Source organism: Canis lupus, chromosome 16 (genome assembly GCF_011100685.1).
Source record: "Canis lupus familiaris isolate Mischka breed German Shepherd chromosome 16, alternate assembly UU_Cfam_GSD_1.0, whole genome shotgun sequence".
NCBI classification, from domain to species: Eukaryota; Metazoa; Chordata; class Mammalia; order Carnivora; family Canidae; genus Canis; species Canis lupus.
The window spans coordinates 12,183,391-12,210,231 of NC_049237.1; the positions used below are offsets into that span (position 1 = coordinate 12,183,391).

The 26,841-nt window shown below is 51.2% G+C and overlaps 2 protein-coding genes across 5 annotated transcripts in view; both read left to right on the forward strand.

The window, feature by feature from the left end:
* Positions 1-844: 844 nt before the first annotated feature.
* FAM180A (family with sequence similarity 180 member A) lies at positions 845-15,799 on the forward strand. The gene is made up of 3 exons (XM_038559448.1): positions 845-1,210; positions 10,554-10,654; positions 12,128-15,799. Exons 1-3 carry the CDS (start codon positions 1,135-1,137, stop codon positions 12,470-12,472), a joined length of 522 nt encoding a protein of 173 aa, XP_038415376.1. The 5' UTR covers positions 845-1,134; the 3' UTR covers positions 12,473-15,799.
* Positions 15,800-17,026: 1,227 nt separating this feature from the next.
* Positions 17,027-26,841, forward strand: part of SLC13A4 (solute carrier family 13 member 4) — a 40,675-nt gene continuing 30,860 nt past the window's right edge. Inside the window, exons 1-2 of one of the 4 annotated variants that reach the window (XM_038559451.1) lie at positions 17,027-17,892; positions 23,451-23,579. In XM_038559451.1, coding sequence (XP_038415379.1) covers positions 17,794-17,892; positions 23,451-23,579 — 228 coding nt within the window. In that variant the 5' untranslated portion in view covers positions 17,027-17,793. The remainder of the gene's footprint in view (positions 17,893-23,450; positions 23,580-26,841) is intronic. The other 3 variants (XR_005371268.1, XM_038559449.1, XM_038559450.1) reach the window with 3 other exon arrangements.

A 26,841-nucleotide genomic window follows, 5' to 3' on the forward strand; every position in this document is an offset into this window, starting at 1 on the left:
AGAAGTGGCATGAGACAAAAAACCACGATGTCTGTCTGTCTATGGCAGTACTTTAAAAATGACCATGGAGCTCCAATATTCTCGCCACAAAAAAGAAATAATAATCAGGTGACACGAGAGAGGCGTTAGCTAACACTACAGTGGTCATCATATTGCAATATGTAAGTGCGCCAAATTGAACACCGTACACAGTGTTACATGTCAATTATACCTCAATAAAAGTTAATTAATTAAGTACCCCCCCCAAAAAAAAAAGATCATGGAAAAACTCTACCATTTTGCTTGGGGGAATCAAAGGGGTTGGTCCTGGACCCAGCTAGACACAGTCCAAAAATCGGGCTGTCATGGATGTGTCATGGATCACTGTAGGTCCCTGGGTCATTGGCTGCATACACCATACCTGGGCGCCACAGCCCTGCTCTGCTTCTACTCCTCACCACTGCTGACTCCCCATCCAGCCACCAGCTGGGTGGGGAAGGCTCCCGGAGCTGACCCGAGGCACCAACTCCACGGAAGAGCCACAAGTGACGCTCAGCCCAGACACCACAATGACTCTGCTGTCCTGAAGGCAACTCTGGCCCGGCAGCCCCAGTGTCTGTCAACCAAGCCTCCCAGCTCTTCCTGCAGCCCTCGCCCCTGGCTCTGCTGTGTGTGTGTGTGTGTGTGTGTGTGTGTGTGTGTGTGGACGGGGACAGCAGCCAGCTCTCTGCCGGGCTCTCTAACAAGTTCCACGAGTCTGTTTGTTAAAGAAAAATTCCAGTGGGTCCATCCAACACATGGAACTCAAGTACAGAAATTATATTTATCCACCCCACTGCCAAGGAGATCACATGCCCCGTGAGTCACTCCAGATGTGCTCAAAAACAGCGTCTCTCTGTGGAAGCCCAGTCCCCAATCCCGGAGAGAGTCGAATTAGCAGAGGTCCCAATTCCTGTCCCAACCCCCCGACCCCCCCTTGTTTGATGTTCATTATTCTCCCACCCTTCTGGGGCAGGAGAGGGCATCTGTGCACCTCTGCAGAGGGAAGGGGGTAAGAACTGTATCCTCACACTGGGAGGACCAGTAGGGGCATACCTGTAGCTCCGGAAGTCCCATTGGGTTTGCGGACAGTTTTTCACCTTTTTGGACGAAAAGATGTGTTGGAAGACGTTGCTGCTTCTGCTGTTGTGTTACGATGCCCAGGCCACTGTGTCCCACAGGTGGAGCAGGGGTAAGTGGCTTTGTGTTTGTTTGTTTGTTTGATGTTCATTATTCTTTTCTTAAATACAATTGGGAATTTGAGGGGGAAAGAGTAAGTTGGCAAAAGGAAATTAGAAGCCCTGCACTCCTCCTCCCTTTTATCCCCCCTCTGCCAATTGCTTTATGCTTCCTGATGTGTTAGAAGGTGCTAGAAGCTGATGAGGATGGATGGGACACTGCAAAATATCAAAGCCACTGAGGGCACCTGGTCGAGGTGAAGAAAGCAGAGGGCATCCCCTTCTGACCTCTTTGCCTCAAAGAAGATTGAGCAGACTCCCTCGAGCCCCCGCGCCCCTCACCCAGCAGCTGCAGCCAGGCAGGGCATATCAAGGGCAGGTACCTGATGCTGGCATCGAGGGACTCTGGGTGCTGCAGTGCAAAAGGCCTGCTACCCGGGGGACCCCAACAAGGGACGCTGGGCATTGGCTGTCCACATGGAGGTCTCCATGCTGCTTCCGAGCTGGGGTGGACGACACCCTTCCAGCTGGGGAGAGCTGGCCCAGGGGCAGGAGAGGAAGAGTAACCCTTTGGCGTTGACGTGCATACCGGACTGCTACTGCCACCCACCGGCCCCTGGGTCCACCTGGAAAGGAGGGAGCCCGGCGAGGCTGTTCCCTCATGGACAACTTCCTTTCCCTTGGGACCATGTGGCATCTTTTTCCTATGCCCCGGACTGGCTCCAGTTGGAATACAGGCTCCAGTTAGCACGTCCAGCCAATTAGACTTGATCACTGCTGGGGACTGAGGGAGCAGGAGTGTGGACCTCTCTGTGCAGAGCTCACCAACCCTCCCCACTGCCTAAAGTCAACTGAGGTCTCTCTCCTCAAAAGCACCCGAAAAAGAAGTCAGGCTCCTAGGTGTTTCTAGAAATCCAAAACAGGATGAGGACTGGCCTGGCGGGAGGGGTGGGGGTGGGGGGCTGAGGCTCCACGTTCTCCAGGAGAGTGTTGGGGAAGGAAGGAGCAGCCAGTGCGGAACTGGAACCGAGCAGCACAGAGCAAACGGATCTGACACGGGTGGGGAGCAAACGGCGCTGCATTGATTCGGATTCTATTCCCTCATTTTTAGGCTTGAGATCAGGGACTTGCCAATTCTCTTAGCTGAGCTGTGAAATGATTGCTACTTAGAGGCAAATCATTAATGGAGCATTTTCCTTTTTTTCTGGTCATATCACCCACACATCCCTTCTCTGCTCCTGATGTGCACAGACTTTAGAGGCAACACTTGGGAAAGCAACGAGACCTTGGCATTACCTTAGGCCACTTACCCTGTGTGCTACTGGGGCCCTTTCCTATTCTGTCTATTAGAAAAAGAGGATAATATCCCCCCCGCCCCCCAATGCAGAGGCCGTTAGAAAGCCAAATGAGATAATTCGCTTTATAACAAGGCTTGCAAATACCAAAGCCACGTCATGGGCAATCCTGCAAGGAACTCAGATTTAAGCCCTGCCTCTAATTAGCTGTGTGATGTCTGGCAAGTCTCTTAACCTCTCTGAGCTTTGATTCACTAACAGGTCACATATTAACCTATCAAAGCTTATCTTCGCTGCGCATGGTGAAGGTCATATCCAAAATGTGAATAACACGCTTTGCAAGTGGTGAAGCAGCTGATAAATGTGAGTGATCACCTACCACATAAACCAATGGCAAGTTTTCCTTGAAGAAAGTTTGAGGCTCTCCTTCAACAGAAGGTTCTATCAGCAACGTCCTGGGAGCCAGTGCTGTACCCGCCCCCCTCCCCGGGGAAGGTCTGCTCCTAAATAATAATATCAAATCTATCTAGAGACAGGAAGCCTGCACAGCTGGACCAGAGGCCATGAGGGGGCAGCTTTGTTAAGCGCTGGATTAGCGGTTCCCGCAGGGCTTGGAGTCAACAAGTGATAGAGTCCCTCCAACCATCATCAGAAGTCTTCCACGTAGTTGACTTTTTTTTTCATTTTTGACATTTTTTCCTAATTATAAAAGGAATACCCAACTGCCGTTTTTGAAAGATGGAATGGGAGTCACACCCAAGTAAAAAAACAACTTTTCCAAATGTACTTAACTGTTCCTTTCGCCTTCATCCTTACCCCCACCCCCACCCCAGCGCCAGGCCTAATTTAGCGGAATTCCCTGTCCATACAGCCTGAGGACGACCTCTCCCTGCGAGGTCCTCCTCCTCTTCCTACAACACCTCCCCCTCTCCCCCCGCCCTGGACCCCTCTCCGGCACCACCACCACCACCCACCCCATCCCTGCACCAGCAATCAGGCCTCCACCCTCTCCCACCCCCTGCCCCAAGTGGAAATGTAGAAATAACCCCAAAAGGAACACACCCTGCTGTCAGGACAGCCTCTCCCTACAAGTGCTCTCTAGGATTCCGCCCTGGGAGGCAGCTTTCCATGCCAGCCCCACCAGCTGGACCGAGACCCAGATGACTCACCTGTGGTTAGTGAGGCCAGCCCGGAAGCTGGACACATCTGGCCCAAGCCCCCAGGTCCTGCCAGCGTGCCCTTTGGGGGGCTGATGGGAACTAACCAGTCTGAAAGAAAGAAAGAATGAAAGAAAGAAAGAAAGAAAGAAAGAAAGAAAGAAAGAAAGAAAGAAAGAAGGAAAGAGAAAGAAAAAAGAAAGATATGTATTAAATACTATAAATAAGCGTTTTTATTAAACACATGTAAATTGTTCTTTTTAAAAGCAGGTTCATAGGGAAGAATGGCCCTTCAGTTAGCAGGTGGATTGTCTTTGTCAGGAGTCCCTTTTAGTGCTGTGTGTGTTTCCAGTCATGAACACTCCACGAGGGGCAGGGCCTGTGATTGGTGGATCTGTATTCAACAGGTATTGACTGACTAACAGGACGTAGCTGAGCGCACCCCCGCCCCCCTCCACGGCCGCGGTGCCTCCATGGGGCAGGCGCTCCTCTGAGCATCCGCAGGTAGGAAGGTAGAGGATGGGCAAGCAATCCATGAGCCCAGATCACTCAACTCGAAGGCGACAGATGGATTTTTGGCAGCCAACCCATGTCTGGGGCATCAGGGTCTGGCTGCCCTCCCTCACCACCCTGGAGAGGGTGGGCATCCCCACCCAAGATCTTTCATAAAGGAAGTTTTTCCTTTCCACGCCCATTGCCATTTCCATTGAGTCGCTTCAAGGGATTCGTTGAAAATATCATTGGGTTTGGGCTGATACGGTGTGCAGCCTGAATCCCTTCCAGCAAGCTCTTTGGTACAAATGCTGTGTACAGTTACGTGGGAGCCATGGTTAGGCTTAATGCCATTCTGTTCTATTAGACATATTTGGAGGATTTGGGGGAGGAAGATTTTTATCCCCAGATTACAGAAAGTCGACAAGAAGGTCAGGCTGCAAAGCAAAGATAGGCCCTTCCACTTAGGGAGACTTTTGTCCATATGTCTGGGCAAGAAGACTTGGATGGCTAAAGTGTAGGGGAGACAGCTGCCGGCCTTTGATTGAGATCATTAAAAGTAGCTTCTCGGGGTACCTGGGTGGCTCAGCAGTTGAGCGTCTGCCTTTGGCCCAGGGGTGTGGGATCGAGTCCCACATGGGGCTCCCTGCATGGAGCCTGCCTCTCCCTCTGCCTGTGTCTCTGCCTCTTTCCCTGTGTCTCTCATGAATAAATAGATAAATAAAATCTTCTAAAAAAAAAAAAAAAAGTAGTTTCTCCTAGGGAGGAATACAGGCTCCTGGGAGATAAAGGGAGGGGATGGCAGAGACAGACCTTATCTATATTTTGATAATTAGCCAGCACTTGGAACTGCAAATAAGTTCTAGAATCAACTTGTTAGATAGAGAAGAATTGAGGGGCGTCTGGGTGGCCCAGTCAGTTAAGCCCCCAACTCTTGATCTCAGCTCAGGTCTTGATCTCAGGGTTGCGAATTCAAGCCCCATATAGGGCTCCACACCCAGCTTTTAAAAAAAGGGAGGGAGCCCCCCCCCCCACCCCGGAGAGAAGGATTTAGTAAAGCACTCTGTTTGAAAAGGGTGGAGTTTAGTGACAAGGGTAGTTAATGTGTTTCTATGGGATCATCTAATCCTTCAATAGTCATGGGCAGGATGCTATGTGCCGGGAATACAGTATCGAGCAAAACAGACAGGATCCTGGGATCCCTGGGTGGCTCACCGGTTTGGCTCCTGCCTTCGGCCCGGGGTTTGATCCTGGGTCCCAGGGTCGAGTCCTGCGTCAGGCTCCATGCGTGGAGCCTGCTTCTTCCTCTGCCTGTGTCTCTGTGTGTCTCTCATGAATAAATAAATAAAATCTTTAAGAAAAAAACAAAAAAACAGACAGGATCCCATGACCTCAGGGAGCTGACATCCTAGTAAGGGAAACTGACATAAACACGTATATAAGTAAGACCTCTGGTGTGCTGGATGACACTATATGAGAGACAGAGTATGCAGGATTATATTTTCAAATAGAGAAGTCAGGGAGGGTGTCCCTGAGGGCGTGACTGATGGCCTGGAGGAGACATGGAGTAAGCGACTGCTGGAGAAAGTAGTCCAGGCAGGAGAAACAGAGGTGCAAAGGCCCTGCAGCAGAAGCATGCCTGGTAATGCTCAAGGAAGCGGCCTGTGGCTAGGGTGGCAGGAGCCGGTGGGGAATAACAGGCTCGGAGAGGTAGTAAGAAGTCAAGTCACATAGCACCTGGTAGCCATTTGAAGATCTTTGGCTTTCACACTGAGTGAGATGGAAAGCCATTGAAGGTTCTGGACAATGAGTGAAGCATCTGACCTATGTTTTCACAGAATCACTTTAGTTGTATTAAGAATAGGATGATTGGGGATCCCCAGGTGGCCCTGTGGTTAAGTGTCTGCCTTCGGTCCAGGGCATGATTCCGGAGTCCCGGGATCGAGTCCCATGTCGGGCTCCCTGCATGGAGCCTGCTTCTCCCTCTGCCTGTGTCTCTGCCTCTGTGTTTGTGTGTGTGTGTGTGTGTGTGTGTGTCTCATGAATACATAAATAAAATATTAAAAAAAAAAGAATAGAATGATGGGGCGCCTGGGTGGCTCAGTTGGTTAAGCATTCGACTCTTGATTGCAGCTCAGGTCGAGATCTCAGGGTCGTGAGGTCGAGCCCTGCATTGGGCTCCATGCTCAGCAGGGAGTCTGCTTGAGGACTGCCCCTGCCCCTGCCCTGCCCCTCCCTGCGCTCACACACACTCTTTCACTCAAAAAAAAAAAAATCACATGTGATTCATTTCAGAATATGTTTTATACCAAATGCCTTCATCCATAATGAACTACATTATCTTCCCTGAGCCCAGTCTTCAGGCGCCACACCTGCGGGAAGATAGCATTGTCCTCCGTCCCTATCAGGGAGATAGGCTTTGGGAGCCTACAGGTCTCGATTTAATCTCAGAGCTACAGCAAACAAATCGGGTGGCCTAGGGCCAGTTTCTTAACCTCCACGTTTCTTCATCTATGAAAAGGCACGTTAGTACCCACCTGACAGCACGCTGTGCAGCTAGGAGTGGGCTCACGAGCTGCCATGGCAGCTGAGCTTCCCATTGTGACCACTTCGGCCTGCGGTCCGAATGCATGTCCCAGCAGAAGAGCTGGACACGACCTGCCATAACAGAGGACCCTGCAATCTCTGGATCCGGTTCCCGGACTATCTCAGTGCATGTGCATGACTTTTAGCAAGTGGGTCCCTCTCCAGCCTCTGGCCTCGCACACTGCGCCCCACTACCCCCCTTCTCTCAGAGAAGCTGCGTGGCTAATGGCCATCCGTGGGGAGCACTCAAGACTCCCTGCCATCAGCCTGCTGAAGATCATGCTGCCCGGAGCAGGTCACTGATCGCCCACAGTGCACAGGCAGCAGGACTTGCAGGGACCCCCGCAGAGAGCAGGCCAGGGGAAAGCTCAGCAAAGCCTGAAGGGTCTCCGTGGCTGGTTTGGCTTTCTTTAGGCTTTTTAGAAGTCCCTGGCTTTGAAATCCTTTAAAACCACCCCCACCCATACACTGAGCCTTCCCTTGGAGCCCAGCCTCGTGCAGACTTCGAGGTCAAGGAGGGGAAGCATAGACGTCCCCCCTTGCTCCCAGGAGCGGGCCACCCCAAGGAACGTTTTCGGGGGGCCAGATGGCAAGATGTGAAATGGGGGGCCTGGCCGCAGAGGGCAGAGGGGGCCGCAGCGGCGGCGGGGTTGCAGGGAAGGGCCCCCCGGGGGAGCGGGGCTGGTTCCAGTCTGCACGGCTCTGCTCCCGGGAGCTGCTCAGCTCCCGCCTGGGCCGTTCGCATGTCTGGGAGTCCAGCCTCCGCTGTCGGAGACGAGAACATCTGGAGGGACTGTGTATTTAACCTCTCACCCACATGTTTCACTGTGGCCCGGACATGCCTTGTGTCCACCCCTGCCTCCAGCATCTCCGCAAAGGGGAACTTACACTCTCCGGGCCTCCCCCTGTTCACAGAAAGTCAGACCCGGGCCTCTCCGACGTTGGGCCCAGGGCCGGCTGCACTTGCACACCCAGCGCCGTCCGAAAGCATCTGCCTGCCCCACTGTCCCAGCAGCCCCAGCATGGGGACGAGTTCCGGCAGAAGGTGGTGGAAGCAGGTGGAGCCGGAGAACCAGGAGGGAGGGATCCATCCGTCAGCTTTCTGTGCTTCCCTGCACACACTTTCTGGGGCAACGATCTGCCTCCTGGTCTAGAGGCTGACACCTACGATCGTCCCCAAACTGTGTTACCAGTTTTCAAAGAATCAGAATAAGGGCGCTTGGGAACAACAGCATTTTCATTATCCAGCTGAGCTTTGAATCCACATCCATTTTCCTCCCCATTCTTTGAGGAGTCAGGGTCCACTTGGTGGCGGGGAGGCGGGGTGTTAAAGGAGTGTTGGTGTTCACAGGGAGACAATTTCACCATGAAGAACTTCCCAGAAGGCGGCCATCCCAGAAAGGGCTCCATGCACAGGCCATTCATCCCCTCCTAGCCTCTTCACCTGCTGGGGTGTGGATTTTTTTTTTTTTTAAAGGAACAATACTTGTAATTTCACAGTAAGAATGGAATCCCAGGAGAAGAATTAAAGAAGTAAAGTTGCTCTCAGATCCTATCCCGAGAATGAGATTTCATCCACCCTCTCATGGTAAGAAGAAAAGAAGGGCATGCAGAAAGAAGCAGGCCACGTGTTGGTCTAGGACCAGGTCTGGTCCTGGTGTCCTCTCCCACCAAGGAGAAAGTGGAGTCAAAGTACCTACCTTATTTGTGCCTCTATTCATTTGTCTCCAAGAACATGATGGCCCTGGTCTCCTTAGATGACCCCTGCAGATGGGTGTGGGGTGTGCCTCGTGGCATGACCCTGGATCTGGATAACCCAGTGGCTGCCCACTGCAAGGACCTGGGAGCTGTAAAAAGTCCTGCTGCCTACACCCACCCCAGAGATGCCCATGCATTGGTCTGGGAGCTGGCCTTCGGCCTTCAGGATTCTCCAAGCTCCCGGGTCAATATTGAGAACCGCTGGGTTAACTTCCAAGCGGCATCCGGCCAGGGCAGCTCCTTCTGCACGACGTCAGGTCAAGCACCCTCCGATTCTCAACCCTGGCTGCCCCTAGAAGCCACCGTTAGAAGTCTAGGAAACTTCAAAAAAAAAAATCTTCCAGTCGCATTTGCACTCTGGTTCCATTAAACCCAAACCTCTGCGGCTGGGACCCAGGCTTCATCCCTTTGGGTGATTCTAATGTGCGATCTAGGTTGCAAATCAGGGAGCAGGAGAGGCCTCCTTCCTCCACCTGCCACCATAGGGAGAGGCAATGAGCGAACAGAAACGAAGGCCTTCTCAAGCCCTAAAATCGATGGTTCTATGGGAAGTTGGCACTTTTCTGGCAAAGAAAACAAATTTTGCTAAACTGCTGGGCTAGGAAATATTGCTCTGCGATTCATTGGCTCCTTGCCCCGAAGGGCTCTGGGGGAGCAGAGCTGGTTACCCCACCGCTCCCTGGCTGTTGGTCGCCAACACCTGCACACTACCCCGGAAGCCTGCGGGGCTCTGCTGGGGGTGCAGAAACACGAAACCATCTGTATCCTCGCCCATGAGGAGCCCGCGGTGTAGATAATAAATGACTTACACAGTAAACAGTATTACAGCAGTACGACGCCTTGCTGACCAGTTTTTTCCAGGAGGTGGGAGATGCCTACCAGTGAGCTTTTCAGGAAATGCCCTTTACATCGAAGATGTTGCATTTTTATCACTTGCAATAGAAAACCCCAAATACTTGAGCAGTGCCCTGCCTTCTTTAACTGCAGTATGCTGGACCACACTGGACTCTTTCTAGATGGTTCCAAGGGCACCATCATCGAGAAGGAGAACTGTCACATAGGATTGCACAGCTTGTGCTTCACACACCTTTGGGGGGCGCTACTTACCTCCAGGTCTCTCGTGGATTTTTACAGCTAGCTGTCCAGGCTTCTGGTAGATCCCAATCAAGTGTCTTGAAGAAGATCCACGTTTTTTTGTTTTGTTTTTGTTTTTTTTTAAATCAGCTGGCAGCAAGATCACCAGTCACTTCTGCGCAGTGCCCTGGTACGAGGTGGGGCCATGGGGTACATGGGGTTGTAGGCTCCCACCCAACACGATCCTAGAGGACTGCCATTTCTCATGATCATTCCCATACTCTGTAACAGTTTGTCTTCTCCTTCACCTGTCCCGCGTCACCCGCACCCCCTGGCCCCGGCCTCCAGGGGCTCATCCATCTTCCTCCAGCTACAACTTCTAAATGCAGTCACCAAGGAATAACACTGGCAAGTCCTTGACTTCATAGCAAGTGCATCTCTAAGTCCGCCGGCCCTTGGGGGAAGCCCTGAGTTTAGCTCCACACACCCCGAGGGCCAAGTGTCAGGGTCTGGTGGCCGCTCTCTTCCTGAACGTTGTCACCTGTATTCAGATTCCTGGCAGCTCTTGCAGATGCCTGGGGAAGAGCCGCAAGTCTGCTCCTCTGATTAAAAGGGTTGTCCATAAACACGAACCGGCCCTTCACACTGATCAGCGGGACCGTATTAGAGAACTCCTTTGTTAAATTAGGGAGGGCAAGGGGTTGTCGGTTTGCTCACTTCTGTTTTAGTTTGCTTTACATAAATGCCTTAGGGGATACATATCCTATTTTTCAAGGCTTTCTGGGACGCTTCTGATGAGGAGCCAGGTTTGAAGTCACTGGTCTGAGCTAGTAACATCTGACACGCCTGGGAGCCCTCAGGGACACACCAGAGCTGTCACCTCTCCCCGCTTCACAGCCGCCACCACCTGGAGTCAGTCGCTCCCCAGGCCGGCTGGGAGCAAGGAAGCCGTGTGCACGCAGTGGCCCCCCAGAGCTGACTCTTGTTTCTTGCAGCCGTGCTCTTCCCTGCCGCCCACCGGCCAAAGAGATCCTCATCGATGCCGTTGAACCCCGTCCTGCAGAGCTCCCTGGACGACGTAGAACTGCTCTACGAGGTAGGCAGATGGGACAGTGGTCAAGTCCCGCCAAAGGCATTGCACCCTCTCTGTGGTCTCTTGGAGAAGGAGCCTAAGTGTGAGAGGATGAGCAGCCTCTTGCCATAGGGCCTGGTCTAAATGAATTGGTAAAAAAATTAAAAAATTAAAAAAAAAATAAACGATTTGGTGGGCTCATCCCATCCTGTCCATCCCAGAATGAGGTCGTCCTCACACCTCCTTCCCATGACAGGGTCACTCATGGTGGCATCAGGAGTTCAGTGGAGGCAAAATTAGAGATTTCCATGTGGCCCAGAGGTGCCACTACAGGCACCCAAGGAACAGAGCAGGGCAACATTCCCAAGCACAGGCCTTGAGGCAGGACCCGTCGGGGGGGCGGGGGTCAGGAGATGCCACACCACCATCTGAGGAGAGCCGTGTCCCTGTCCCCAATAACTGCATGCAAAGACCCCACCCCGCCTGCAGACCACGGGGGAGCTCCCCAGAGCTGCTCGGACTGGTTCACGATAAGGCTTCAGGTTCAGGATCCGAGCTGTAGCCCTGGCCCCCATCGGCTGTGTGACCTTGCGTAAGCTACCATCGCTCTCTGGGCCTGAATCTCCTCAACTGTTAACTGGGGAGCTATGGCCATCTCCGAAATTCCCCTCTGGCCTCTCACATCCCCCACGGACCAGGACTGTCTGGCTCAGAAAGAGACAGCCTACTGCGGCCGAGCGGTGAGCTAGGGGGAGGAGGGGAGATTTCAGATCCTGCCATGGGGAACCAACTTTGTCAAGTCTTGAACTTGGGAGTCACATGAACAGAGCTGTTCTAGAAAGATAACAGACAGTAGCATGGAGGATGGATTAGTGCCAGGAGGAGTCAGAGACAGGGAGGAAAGTTAGAACTCGGAATCCAAGAGGCATTTATTAAGTTCCTGGTATGAGTCTGGTACAGAGTGGGGGACCCATGTGGCAGGCTCTGTGCTGCTCTTCAAGAACAGGTGAAAAATGTGGCCAGATCTCTGAATCCCACTTCATTCCTAGCACCATTCTCTGCATCCTTCGAATTCAACTTCTGATCTTGGATTACCCAAAATAGTCAGTTCATGCTTTAGGAGATCTTTGGTGGATGTGAGGGAGGGAGGCAGGGAAGCAGGGGCTGGCGCGGTGGTCCAGACCACTGGTGACAATGAGCAGTCACTGAAACAGTGGCTTTGTGCCTGGCACGGTACTAGACGTCGTCCGTACTTGTCTTACTTCTCTCAATATCCCAGGGAAGTATGGTCACTAATCATTTCACAGAGGAGGAAAATGAGGCTCAGAGAAGTTGAGTAACTCGTCCGGGGGGTGACACAGCCAGTGGAAAGGTCAGAACTGGAACCTTTTAGGCAGCAGCCGCCCTAAATGAACATCTGTGATAACGATCGCAGTGATGCCCTCGACGATGCCCGAATGCTTCATGTCTTTCTCCGTCCCGTGTCTCTCTCTCCAGTTCCTGCTAGCTGAACTTGACATCAGCCCTGACCTGAAGATCGCCATCAAGGACGAGGAGCTGGCCTCCTTGAGGAAGGCCGCTGACTTCCATATCATCTGCAATGACGTGATCCCCAAGCACATCCCGGATATCCGCCGGCTGAGCGCCAGCCTCTCCAGCCACCCTGGCATCCTCAAGAAGGAGGACTTTGAAAGGACAGCGCTGACCCTGGCCTACACGGCCTACCGCACAGCCCTGTCCCAAGGGCATCAGAAGGACATCTGGGCCCAGTCCCTCCTTAGCCTCTTCCAGGCCTTGCGGCATGACTTGATGCGGTCCTCGGGCCCCAGAGGGTCTCCCTGAGAGACCGGCCCACACCCGACCACGGGACAGGGACCAGCACACACAGTAATCCAAATACTCTTCCTTCTCTACTCCGTTTACAGAGCCCAGCAACAAAGCACATGCCACCAACTCAGAGTAGCGGAGGTAAAACAAGTGGCGCCACGTTCTTTGCCCTTTGTAGATCCCTGACAAGCACGTTTACCCATGTCACCATGTGACCTGCACTGGAAGAAAGGGCAAGGGTGGGAATTCGAGATTCCTCCAAAGGCCAAATGATTTGCTGAGTGTCATGTGGAAGTCTAGGATATGCCTCAACACTGACTGCCGCAAATACCCTAGGGCAAGGCCAGAGCTAGAGGATCCAGCACAGAGGTTTGGGCACAGCGGGAAGATGGAGGACAGACCTCTGGGGTGTGAGTTGATTAAACATCTTTCCAAAGATTCTATGGTAAAATATTAAAAAAAAAAAAAAAAAAGCCAACCTAGAACTATAGCCAGATAAATACGTTGTTGGTCAAAGATAGGCTTCTCAACTTTTCCAAAAGTCACCAAGAAGAATCAGTTAGAAAAGCAGTAATTTAATGACCTATATGTCTTGATTCTTCTTCTCTGAAAGCTGAGCTAACACAGAGGAGAAACAGGAAGGGGGCTGCCTTCCTGGGGAGAAGCAGAAAGCCAACAGTCATGCCCTGGCTCTTGTCTTCTCAACAGAGAAAGCAAGCTAGTGCACAGAGGGTCCCCCTAATGAGGAGGTGGCACCAACGGCCATGCCTAGCCAAACGCTTGAAATTATTTAGCACCATCAGAAAATGAGATGCTCCAAATAAAGATATTTCGGATGATGGAATTTCCCCTCTCAAATGCCAAAACTTTCCTTCTAGCAATATTGACCTGGTACCTTTTTAAACTACACATACGAAACACCTTAAGCTTTTATTTAGTTATCTTGAAGAATCCTGATGGAGTTGGATAAAACACCTCTAAGAGGGCTCTGCTTCTGAAATGTCCATGATCACTGAGGGAACCGTGAGCTATTACAGAGAGGAAAGCAGGACCGAGGGGTCTGTTGGACTGTCCCAACCAGCCCTGGAAGGCCCCAGGCTTTGCTAACTCTGCGTGTATGGGAGCTCCTCTGTCACCTTCTTCACTGTGAGACTGTAAGAGTGCACTTTTTCTTTCTTGCCTACATAGCCTGCCCTTTGCAATTTGTTCTTTTGTAGAAGAACAGGATGGCTAGGCTTGTTACAACCCGATGTCAAATAAGTGTTAGTAGATGAAGGTCTCTGCTCGCAGTGAAGCACTGGGCTCTCATACAGATTCCTCACCAGCTCAGAGATCTTTCTGGCTCCCCTAGGTTGATGGCTGGGTTTGGGAGGCTAACACCGAAAGAGGTCTAACCTTTGAATGAATGAGACCTTATCAGGCTAAATTTGATTCCGAAATGGGTATTTAACAACTGTCACTTGGTGATGCCTAAAGCTGCTCTGGACTTCTTAAAAACTTCGACTACATGATTGCCAAGCAGCCCAAGCTGCATGATCGCTTTGGAGAAATAACATCCTGATGTTCTTGGGCTCAGTATATTAATAACTTCAAATTTAGTCTCTGATACATGCTTTCTGTTCAATTTCTCTCTAATAGTATGTGTTCTCTTTGACACACGGTCACTAAGCTGGTCTCTTTTTGTTTTACTTGATGTCTCTTCTGCTCTTTCTTGGGGCCCATTGCTGATTATCTTTGGATCCACCTCTTCGAGGCATCTCCCAGTCTCTGTTGGTTGACTTTTGCTCACTCGAACTCTGCCTGCCTGCACTCTGACACCCATTGTCTTTCCACCCCCTTTAGGTATCACTGTGTAACTCAAACAAAGGTCAATGTACAGGGTCAGGATTTCCCAAGAGGCAGATTAGCCTCATGGCCTGCCTTCACTATTTGCACTTTCCCTAGATGTGGGATGGGGAGGAGGTAGGTGAGCAGAGGCCACAACCCTTCGACATTGTGCAATAACCTGACATCAGAGCCTTGTATCCCACCCCAGGGCCCCACCCCCATCAGGATAGATCTGAGCGCTTTCTTCCAGTCACTGGGTGGGAAGACCACCCTGTAGTCCCTGGCTACCATGTTATGATATACATGGCTGCTTTGACAGGTAGGAGATCCATGAATGGGAGGATGGTCCCTAGGACCAGTGATCAAATGGTAGTTCATTCACCCAGCAGCAAAAAATTAAAGGCACTTGTGTAGTCATAAATTGGGGCCCATATTTACGTGGCAGTCAATGATTGAAAAAAAAAAAAGAAACAAGAAGGGCATGACCTTTTGAAAGGCAAATGAAAATTTCATTTTCAGTAACTGGATGACACTATTAATTACTATTTTAGGCTGATCACAAAGTGATCGTTTACCCACAAGAAATTTTATAACAATAACTTTATTTGAGTGCAAAATCAAATATATCGCTCGCCACGACCACCCCACGACCCGACCTTTTGCTCAAGGAACAGTGAAGTAATAGACCAGACAGAAACGGACTGTCCCATTTTTGCCTCATTAATACCACACTGTAAACACCATGATCACAACCAGGTCACGTTTTGCCCTATGTACTCATAGACCGAATAATTGGGGGTGTGGTGTCTGTGGCGGGCATTGCCATTTCTATACCACCGGGGACTTTTAGGATCTAAAAATTCTGAAACTTCTTCCAGGGTTGGAATCCTCATGGCCACCTCTGGTGTCACTCAAGAGACATTGAAAAACATCAATGTTTTTCTGAAACTTCCATTGCTCTGTCATCTATCATCTTGAGTCTAAAAGAGAATCACTTCAGTGATAAATCAGCCAGAATATGTTTCTACAGGTGAACTGGTCTCAAATGAAATGCTTGTCAAATGTCTACATGGCGTCCCTTAGTCTCCTAACCCCTTTTTAATGTCTTACGTGTTTTTAGTTGTGGTCACCAACACAACGCGCGATTTTCCATCCGAATGTCTACGTGTGAGGTATGGAAACACTCGGACAGATCTCTAGAACTTTTCATCTTGCAAAAAAAAAAAAGAAAAATAATACTTCTGGAACCATCCCCCCTTCCCCTCTGCCCCGCAGTGCCTGGCAACTGCCTTTCTCCTTTCTGTTTCTAAGAGTTTGACTACTTTAGATACCTCATCTAAGTGGAACCTGCCTTGTATTTCTCAAGCACAGTATTCTGGAAAATGTTTTCTTCATCTGAAAAATGGATAAAGTCCTGAGGGAGAACTACTGGTCTTAACTGTGTTGCTCACCTTACCTAATTTTATTTAACAATTAATCACTTTTGGTGTAATAAAAATGTCATGATTGACTTTACTAGGCTCAGTGGAATCTTTGTCATGTCAGATTATCTCACCAAGGAATTTGAAGTGGTCTGGGGGTTTAGTGGTGGATGTTGATTTCCTCCGCTGTTTATTATTTTTCAACCTCTTTACTATTTGCCACCCAGACATCACACAGTGTGGTCTGGTTCATTCTGAGTTTCAAAATCATCACGAGAATGAGGCCCGAATGGAGCGGGTCTCCACTGGGGCGGGTCTTTAAGACGTGTTTAGAGAGATGGGTCGCTGTCGCCCATCCTACAATGGCAAGATAACCTCAAGGGAACCTGGACTGTCCATAATTGCACCTGCCTTGGGAGTCAAGAAGAACTGGTTTTCTGGAGTCACTTCTCCAGTCACTTTGCTTTTAGCCTGGGGATCATTTCTGACTGGTATAGCTGCACACCTGGGGGTGCCATTCTAGCATTTTGCGAATTCAAGAAAACAAAGGTAACCTCAGCCATGTGTCCCTTCTGGGGAAAAAAAAAAAAAAAAAAAAAAGAGGCTAACAGCTTCTCCTGATCTCGAAGCAGCAGAAATTCCAGAGTGCAACAGCTGCTAGGGCCCTGACCCTGAACTCTTCAGCTTCTTCTCTGCCCTCCCACGTCCTTCCTCCTTGCATACCAGCAAAAGGAAGCTTTCTGCTTCTTTTTTTGTAAAGAGCCTCAGAGGGGAGCACTTGAGCCCCTACCCCAGTCAAGAAAGACCACTGATGTCTGGGCTCCAGGGGTCTTGAGTTGAGACTGGCATCTAGACTTTTCGAGAGAGGTAGCTATCCTTCCCAATGTCCCTAAAAAAGGTCTGTGGTCTTTTCTTACAGGCTAACACTCTCTGCTGACCCAGATGCTTTGTATTTACTCAGACACTGAAGCAAACGGTCTTTGTCATCAGCGAAGTCTGAAGGGCTTAATACTGTACACACCGGGGGGGCAAATTTCTCCAGAATTATGATTTCATTTTCTCCCTGCCACCAAACACATGGTCCTAAGGACTGCATTAGGAAGTGGCTCTCCCAGGGAAAGCTCTGCGTGAGTGGGATTATGCTTACGGTGATGATCATCACTCCAGCCCCTAGGATGTTTGAGAAACAAAAATAAGCTCTGCAAGTTGCCTGGGTTCTGCAGACTCAGCAAGCCCCTGCTGGGACCAACCAAGGAGTGCAGTTGGAAGAGATACGGCCCGGATCTTTCCAACCTACCGATTGGCTCTGAGGCCTGGGCGGGGCTGCTGCTCCCTCCGGCTTCCCATAGGTGAAGGAAAGTTAAGGTGGACCTCCCGCAAGATTTTGTCCCTTTGTCCCGTGACAGCAAGGAAAGTCTTGGGGATTTTTTTTTTTTTTTTCTGCTTTGGAGGCCCAGGCTCCAGGCAAATTATAAGTGGGAAACCAGTTTGAAGGAAAGAAATTGGAACCGAGTGCAGGTGCCAGATCCTGGGGAGAGAAGACCAGCCCTGTTTGAGGCTGCACCTGCCGCCACCAAACTTAGGGGCCCGTGTTAAGGGAAGGGGGTGCAGCAAGCAGAGGTAGAGGAGAAATTGGTACTGCCCCAAACGGGCCATCAGACAGAGGAAAACTGATGGAGGGTACTTATCACATGTGCTCGGTAGTCTTCAGTTTCTAAAGCCTGTCGGTGATTTCTTCAAGGCTCAACAGCAGCAGCAGAGGTGCGACTTTGATTGGTTAGGGGGGCTTTTGCCTGAGCCCTAGGATGAAGTTTCTGTACTGCTAACCGAGCCAAGGGGGACCCCACTATGCCTCCATCCATCACCCTCCCCCGGTGCCTTTCTGCTGGGCCGAGAACGATGCTCAGCAACCCCACCTAAACCCGAGGCCCGGCGTCCAGGCTTCCGTGCACAAGAGAGGAGCTGTCACTGTCCTCCCCTTCTGCCCCCAAGACAGGAGAGGACGCTTGGAAGCCCAGAGGGGTTGAAGAAGTCTTTCTGGACTGAGCCGAGGTGGTGAGTGGCGGAGGGAGGGCGCGCAGGGTCACCATGGGCCTGCTCAGGGGCCTCCTCGGCGCCAGGAACCTGTTGCTCGTCATCTTCGTGCCGCTGTTGCTGCTGCCACTGCCCGTGCTCCACCCCAGCAGCGTGAGTACCGCCGGGCCGCGCAGGGAGGGCAGGTGCCGGTGCAGGTGCAGGGCCGGGGGGAGCCCTGGATGGGGTCTTTCGCGGGGGAGGCCTGGGTGCTTCCCTCCCCCCATTCCCAGGGCCCGGACCGCTTGTCCCAGCCAGGGGTGAGGGGTGGCGGGTGGCTGAACCGGCTCATGGGTGCTATGCCGTCATGGGGCCACCTGCACAGTGTGGGGGGGCCACACACTGTGCCCCAGGACTGGCCCGTGGCCAGGTCACTCTGTGACCGTGGCTCTGTGAGGGAGCAAGGAGGCCTCCCAGTAAGGGGGGGGTACCGGGGAAGGGGTCACCCTGCAGGACTGGAGGGTCGTGGGGGCGTTGCCCGGAGGCCCCTCTGCACCCAGCGGGCTCCGGGGGCAGGCCATGCTGGGTGCTGAGAGCTACACTTTAAAATGCAATGGCCTAGGACGCTTGGGTGGCTCAGCAGTTGAACATCTGACTTTGGTTAAAGGAGTGATCCTTGAGTCCCAGGATCAAGTCCTGTGTCGGGCTCCCTGCATGGAGCCTGCTTCTCCCTCTGCCTGTGTCTGTGCCTCTCTCCCTCTCTCTCTCTCTCTCTCTCTGTGTGTGTGTGTGTGCGCGCGCGTGTGCATGTATCTCTCATGAATAAATAAATAAAATCTTAAAAAAAAAAAATAAAATGCAATGGCCCAAGTCACCCTGAACCTTACATTGGGAGCAGAGCCTGGCATCGTGCCCCAGTCCCATGCACATGTCCCCTCTGATCCTTTGTAGCCTCTGTGGTTTCTCCTCTGTGCTCTTGAAGGAGAGACATGCAATGACACAATAAAAAAAGAAATAAGAGCCCCCAACTCTAGACCACGGCCTAATTTTTGACTGGGTCCTTGTGAGCAGAGATGCCAAAGCTTTGGCTCTGCCTTGCGCTTGCTTCTCAGACCACCCTTCTCCTCCCCCTTCCCTTCCTGTCTCCCTCCTCCTCCTCCCCCTCCTCCCCCTTCCTCCCCCTCCTCCTCCTCCTCATCCCTCTCCTCTCCTCTTCCCCCTCCTCCTCCTCTTCCCTTCTCCCCCTCTCCTCCCCCTCCTCCCCCCTCTCCTCCCCCTCCTCCTCCCTTCTTCAGGGGCTTTACCCCTAGTCCCGCTGGCACTACCCTTGAGACTTCAGGAAAAACAAGCTGAGAGAAGTTAATCATGTTTGTGAGCGGAGAAGAGATTTTCCAGGCAGCTCCCTGAGTAACTTGGTAACCAGCACTGAGTTATAAAGTTAAATAGAGGGGATTAGAATGGCTCGTCTTGAAAACAAACTGGCTTAAATCTTTACTAGAATAAATACCCCGGAGTGCCAGGGAGATGCTGATTAACAGCAGGCTGGGATTAGCAGACAGTGTTTGCTGCTGACAGTTTTCCTGGCCTCACGCTAGTCAATTCTCTGCTTTAGCTGAATGGGCTGATTTCCTCTTTTTCTTTCTTCCTTGTTTCATGGTGTGTTGTTGTTGTTGTTACTCAGTGCCTGACGCATTTAAGAGAATGTTCTCCAGACACGTGGGCCTCTTCTGCACAGTGGGATCAGGAACCTCTGTGTCCCCCGAAGCCAGCCCCATCTCTGGGGACCATGACTCTAGGCTATGGTGTTGTCTACCTTTCACCCTGGGGCCCTGGCTTTGAGCTTCTCGGGTCACCAGTGACCGAAGTATCCACAAGAAGAAAAAAAGTAAAGTCACAAGTTATTGAAGTAGGCAAAATTATCTATAAATTCGATGGAAGACAGGTGTTATAAAAAAAAAAAAAAAGAGGAGAAAAAAAATCTTAAAACAAGAGGAGAGAAAAGTGGTGAGTCTCTGCTCTGTTTGGATCTATCGATGACCCTTGAACAGATTTTGTCGGCTGGGCTTACTGAGACCAAGAGCCTACGTCCTCTCTTGGCCTAACTTTCTCTGTCAGGCTCAGCTTCAACCTTCAAACGTGGTGTTTCAACAGCCACAGCAGTGGCATTCGGGGCCACATAACTCTTTGTTGTGGGGAGGGCTGTCCTTTGCCTTGTAGGATGTTTGCAGCATCCCTGGTCTTCACCCATTAGATGCCAGTAGCACACAGTGTCCCCCCGCCCCCAACTAGGACCGTCAAAATGCTTCCAGAGATTACCAAATGTCCCCTGGGCCGGCAAAGGGACGGCAAAGGGGGGTGCAGAATCACCCCTGCTAAGAACAAGTGCCCTTTTAGGAAAATCGACATAACACTATGCCAGAGCTTCCCAGCTGGTGCGCATGGGTGGGTATCTGGACGCCCATAGCCCTGGGGGCAGCTAGATGGAGCCTGGGGTGGCCAGTGCCTTCAGAGCTGGATGCAGCTAGCTTGCCACTTACCTGGTGTGCCCTGCAAAGATGATTCCTCTGCGTGCCACAGTGCCAGCAAGAGTTCTGCTCACCCTGTACGGTGCCATACAATCACCTTGCGGTCACCAGCACCCACAGTAAGCGCAAACCAACACGTAGAACATCTCTTGCCCATTCTTACTCCCGGGCCTGGGACTTTTCGAGTCTGATATTTAATCCCCAAGATTCCTAAATGGACCTGTTTGCTCTGGGCTGGCACTGAGAGATGTGACCTGGACAGACGTGACTCCCAGGCTGCTGTTCCGATGGGTTCTTCAATAAGATAGTCCATAGCGACATTTTAGGAAGGATTAGAATGACCTTTCCCCTTTTCCTGCCCAACTCTCTAAAACCAGGGGCCCAGACTTGGTTTAGCATGTTAAAGAAGAGGAGGGTACAAGAGGGCGGCCTCCATAATTGAGCCCTGCTTTGGTATCTCTGGTGGGATAAAAGTTCTACCCACAGCCCCAAGCTAAATTTCGGAAAGGCCTCACATTCACTTATGACAGCAAATAAACAGACCCTCAAGCCCTTTCCAGTGAACTTTGAATGGAACATAATGGAGGTGACCAGACAGCACGGGAAAGAACAGACACAAACATCAGTAGGTAGCGGGGTCAGGAAACATCCCATATGGAGGGAGGCCCCCTTTGAGCTCCCTCTTTTATTTGTAAACAGAAACAAAAAGAGAAGTGACAAGAAGTGACAATCCTTTAAAGGCACTGCCTGAACCCTCATCAACCCCTAGGCACCTGCTGACTAGTGGCGGTGGTAAAGGGTCTAGGGCTCCCAGAATATTCTCTCCAATAGATGCATAAGGGAAACCTGATAGCCAGCCGAGGAACCCAGTCCAGTTCCATCATCATTCACCCACCAGACACTGGCCAGACATGGGGCCGCAGGACGCCTGCACTCAAACCTCACCAAGGTTTTGGGGGGTTATCTAGATATAAGCTTACCTATTGAATTTTGAGAAGGTTCAGAAGGAACAAAAAGATGTGTACATAAATTCCATGGGTGGACTGGGGGGGAACTATGCAAAGGCCCTTGGAGGGGGTCTCTTGGCCATTCTTCTGCTCTAAGGAAAGTCCAGATAAACACGATGGTGGTAGTTTGTCCTATTCTTAATGATGCTGGATGAAAGTGGCTTGCTGACTTCTTCCAAGCCAACCTATTCTAATTCATAACAATAATTACAGTCAGAAGGTGTGCCTTGGCTTACCCAGATCCTCCTCGTTCCCACTAAGATGGTACCTGGTAGAAAGTTGGTTCTCTCTCTCTCTCTCTCTCTCTCAGTCTGTCTCCCCTTCCATTCTCTCTTAATTCGTGGCCCTGTAATGACAAGAAAGGCTAAAGGTTCTCAGGAAGGAATAAAGGCTCCCAGTGAGGGCCAGATATCCTGGCCCCTTTGTCTCCAGCTGGAGTTAAGACCCGCATTCTGTTTCCCAGGGAAGAGATAGGAATAAGTGGGCTGAAGGTGGCCAAGGCCTTTGAACTTCTTTAAGTAGTTTTATTTCTGCAACAAAGGGGGCATGTCTCTAAATTGCATTATTTTCCAATGGAGCCTTTGTTCCCCCCACCCCCATCCCCCACCCCTGACTGACTCTGTTATCTTATCAGCAACCTCCAAAAGTTTTAACTTCTTTCTCATCTTTGGGCCCCAGAGGAAATCTCAGTGGGAGCTACAGTCAACAACTGTTGGGCCCCGTTCCCATTTCTCAAACCCCAAGGCGGTGATCCATGCATATCAGGAGGGAGCAAGGGCCCATCCAGCCAAGCTGGGTTAATCACTCCTGACGCCCCTCACTGGTCCTGGCGACCTTTTGTAACTTTCCTGCAAGAGTTTGAGGACGCTTGTTCTGAACCCAAGGGAGAGATAAACAGAACAAGATTGGTCAGGTTCCTTGATCACCAGCCAGCCTCGGGGCAGGTCAGACCTGAGCCCAGATGGCTTAGAACGATGTATAAATTGAGGGACCCATAGCCAGCTCGGGCCTTCTATACAGTGGCTCTCCAAGTCCACTGTGAAGGCCCTTGGACAGTGACCCTCACTGACAGCAAGCCAGTGACCTTTCTCAGCACCGTTAATCAGCATGACTCCCAGCAATCAGCATTGCTAGGGACTGAGGTTAGGGAGGGCTGGCTGTTGATAACAGGGTTGTGCTCTTTCACTGTGTACACACCAAGGTTGCACAGCCAGCACAGTGAGGGTGTTGGGGGGAACTCTGGTAAATCTCCAGGCCTTTCCTTGCAGGTGGATAGCACTCTTTACTTCCTTCATCAGAAGGGCGCGTCTAGGTGCCTGGGTGGCTGGCTCAGGGGTCGAGTGTATGCCTTTGGCTCAGTTCCTGATCCCGGGACCTGCTTCTTCCTCTGCCTGTGTCTCTGCCTCTCTCTCTCTCTCTCTCTTTCATGATTAAATAAATAAAATCTTAAATAATAAAAAAAAAAAGATGTTTTCATGTGCATCAGGCCAGTGAAATGGAGTCCCAGAGCAGTGAGAACCAGATGCTGATAAGGGCATGGGTTCTCAACCAGGGACAAATTCTCCCCCACCCAGGGACATTTAGCAATGCCTAAAGACATTCGTGATGGTCACAATTGGGAGGTGCTACTGACATCTAGTGGGTAGAGGCCGGGGATGCTGCTAAACATCTTGCACAGGACAGCCTCCCACAGGTGGAATGACCCAGCCCCCAAATGGGCCAACCTCACCCGTGAATGAGTTGCATGAACTAATCCCAGCTTCCAACCACCCCAAGAACAACTAGTGGCCAATCAACTCAACACCAAAACATTCTGCTGCACGCTGAAGCTGGGAATTCCATCTTTGGAGACCATGATCTGGAGTCTGGACCCTGAGCTGATTTCAGTCCCCATCCTGCGCAGTTTCAAGCGCCAGCAGAGCGGCGCTATCCTAAGTCTGGTGGCGAGGCCCGGCTGCAGACCACATGCCAGGCACGGCCCACGCGAGGAGCAGCCATCACTTCGCACACCCAAGTATAGGCCCCTCCAAGTAGCCACCACATTCCCCTGCCAAGGCCAGCCTTGCACCTCCCGGGGCCGGCCGTGCCTTGGTGCCCACATTCGAGTGTGGGTGCCTGCTGCCTCCACCCTGGGTCTCGCGCGGGTTCTCAGTGGCAGTGGCTGCCCTGTAGCTAACGGCCCCCCTTCCCCCCCTTCCAGGAGGCTGCATGCGCTTACGTGCTGATCGTGACCGCCGTGTACTGGGTGTCCGAGGCCGTGCCTCTCGGAGCGGCAGCCCTGGTGCCCGCCTTCCTCTACCCGTTCTTCGGAGTCCTCCGATCCAGCGAGGTGAGACCACGTGTGGCCCAGGCCCCCGCTCGGGTCACTGCTGGGCCAGTGAAAGAGGGCTTGAGCTGAAGGGAGAGTCACCAAGCACTTGAGGAGGGGGCTCTCTTCACCCTCTGGAACAGCCTCTTAGCACTAAGCCTTTGCACCTGCTGTTCCAGACCCTGAGTTCCTCTCCCATGACCCTCATCTCCCTCAAACTGCCTCTTTCAGGAAGCTTATTTGACTGGTCACAGCCAGTCTCTCCTTCAGTCTGAAACCCTCTAGGAACGGTGTGATTGGCACATACAGGCAATGGCTGTTGACCTTTCTTAGCCATTTATATGTCCACTTAAACTACAAGGCAGGAATCTGAGGCAGGAATCGGGTTTCCCAGGTCTTTGGAATCTCATTATAAACCTGAGCCCGTATACAGTAAGTAGGTGCTGTGTGTAGGATCAGTGTGACTCTGGGACCATGGCTTTTGTCCCTCACGTTAACGCATTGGGCATTCGGAAAAGCATCTTCTGAGTTCTGTCTCTACCATGTGCCATGTGGGATGTTCCAGGTACCCTGAGGGTGACAAAAATGAAACACACAATCTCTGCCCTCTGGAGTCTCACAGCTGATGCTCTGGAGTCGCCCACTGCCAGCTTGGACGTATGCGTACAAATGGTTAATGTTTGTGGTGTGGCGATGACGCGACGGTCAGCAGGTGTTAAGAGTTTGTTGCATGCAGAGCTTAGACTTCCTTCTCTGTGTCTTGCTGCAAAGAGATACAAAATGATAGAAATGCCTCCTGACCTTGAGAAGCTTCTATTCCAAAAGAGAGAAGGCACAAACCAAATGGGAAAACACAGAAGACCCATGTGGTAATGCCTCGTTTTCTGCCACTGCAGAGGATTCACACAATTCCCCTAGAGGGAATGTTCTAGATAAATGAAACTTACCCCACCAAGCATCCAAACTTTGCGTTGATTGCGTTTTGATCGACGCCTTTCTAGAAGGCTTTATAATTTCCCTAGCCTTTTTAAACAGAAGTTGTTGAATACAAATTAACTTTTTCTTTGGAGCCTTCAAAATTTCCAGAGGGGAAAAAAATTCTCAATCAAAGGAGCCAGTGTGGGCTGGATGATAGTGCAGCTGAGCAACTTGAGTGCTGGCTGAGCAGCTGAACCTAAAGAATCTTGAGTAACATATTGACAGTAGACTAGAGAGAGAGCCCAAATGAAAATATAAAATGGCACGTTATCAGATCTGCAGATGACTCCAAGCTGGATGGACCAACTAATGTCTGATGACGGAATCAATGCTGACAGGATGAGACAATGGCCTGGAACTGACAAAATGAAGTTTAATAGGGATGAATGTTAACAGTTTGTGTGACCAAGACCCTTGGCTTTTAATTGAGTACGGATTCTAGTATGAATCATCCATCAGCCCAATGTGGCTGCCAAAATCTGGAGCATTTACCATATGCCAGGCACCCTGGGAGGTCCTCTACATGATCTTCATCACTTAATCCTCTGGAAAGTAGTTATTCTATCTTTACAGAGGAGTTCAGAAATTCAAGTCCAGAGAGGTTAAGGAACTTACTAAGGGGTGGAGCTTGGACTTGAACCCAGGAGTGTGTGATTCCAGAACTTGTGCCCTTAACCACTGGCCAATATGTACCGAAGTCTACTGAGTTAATAAATGTATGTGTCCAGAGCCTCAAACTCTAGGTAAGGAGCTCATGCAGTGGTGGGTGGCCAAGATGTCAAAAATCAAGAATGTGAGTCACATGGGGAATGAAGGGAAAACTCAGAGGGACGTGATTTCTGGCTTCTGTAGCTCAACACATGAGGCTCAGAGGGTCAAACCAGAACCAGAGTCCAAGCGCCATAAGAGACACCCTCTCTATGTGAGGGAAGATGCTGGAATGGGCTGCCGTGCTAGAAGGGGCTGCCATGGGGGGTCTGGGTATTCTTCTCCCTGGGAATGCAAGCCAGGTGACCATGTCAGGGACATTAGAGGTAGATTTTGTGCCCTGAGAGAGGGGATGGATTCAAGGGGCCCTTTGACTTTGATATTCTATGATCTCCTTGTTAGCATCCTGCCACTACTTTCCCTCCACTGGTATCCAGAGCTCAGGCCTGGATGTTAGGTTTGTTCTTTATTTGGTCTCCAGCATGACGCTCATTGCTATCATTATATCTGCCTCAGAAGCCCTCTATGCCCTTCTAAGGTGCTGCCGAGCCAGGGACAGTACCGGTGTCCATGAAGTTAGCTCAGATTTACTGTTTCTAGGAGGGCCGGAGCGAGAGTGCTGTCCGGGGCAATAAAAGGCATGGTTTGAAGGATAGGGCTTGGGAATAGTCTCTGGGGTGTCCAAAGTCAGGAACCACTTCCAGCAGAGATGACACCTGCTTCTATGTCTCCCCTTCCCAACACACACTCACACGCACACACTCCCCCTCTGCTGTCTCCATGACCCTGCACTGCAGGCCCCTGGCAAGTCTCCTTCACATTCTAGCCCCTGCCAGGGCAGGAAAGACAGCAAGACAGCTCCAGCTGGGGTAACAAAACGGCCTCTGCAGCCGCAGGACACATGAATCTGCCTCCCTGTTGGTACCGATCTTTCTGACCTGCCAGATTCCTGACCATCACCTAGACCCTGACTTTCTCTGTTTCTTTAAACCTGGGAGCATTTTGTATACCACTCACTGCTCTGCCTTTCTGGCCTCTGCTCCCCACAGAGGCTGACCCCCCTGCGTACAGGCCTGTGGGGAGGTAGGCTGAGCAGCAGGACACGGCCACCTGCCTGAACCCACCCAGATGCAGCCCAGAGCCGAGCTTCACAGCCTTTTGAGGGAGGAACCTACAGATGTTGTAGCCTTTTGAGGCCAAGTTAACATTTCTGGGGTAAGAGCTTCTCCCTGCATAGGAGCCAGCCCCTTTGCCTCTGGACTCAGAGCCCAGCCCCCTGCTTTAGTTTCCTCCACTGGGGGCAGTTCGTAAGGTCCCAGAGAAGAAACGGGGGTTGCTTTATGGGTCAGCATCCCCAGGAGCTAAGTCGACTTCTGGGCCAGGTCAGCACTCATCTGAGTCTCTCTGCTTTAGACCTCTCTAGGGTACGGTTGGCAAAGAATGCTGTTGCAGCAACAAAACCTTTTCTTTAAACCACATCGATACATAAAAAAGATGGAAGAGGAAGTCCTACTCAAACTGGGCATGGAAGCACAGTGCCCCCACTGCCTGGGCCCTCCCCACAGGCCTCCTGAAATTTCTGAGGCAGTGAGGGTGG

Bases quoted from the DNA above. Each gene is read 5' to 3' on its own strand.
- FAM180A (XM_038559448.1), top strand. From the start codon at position 1,135: ATGTGTTGGAAGACGTTGCTGCTTCTGCTGTTGTGTTACGATGCCCAG. The intron at 1,211-10,553 runs GTAAGTGGCTTT...TGTTTCTTGCAG, and splicing joins GTCCCACAGGTGGAGCAGGG to CCGTGCTCTTCCCTGCCGCC. The intron at 10,655-12,127 runs GTAGGCAGATGG...CTCTCTCTCCAG, and splicing joins ACGTAGAACTGCTCTACGAG to TTCCTGCTAGCTGAACTTGA.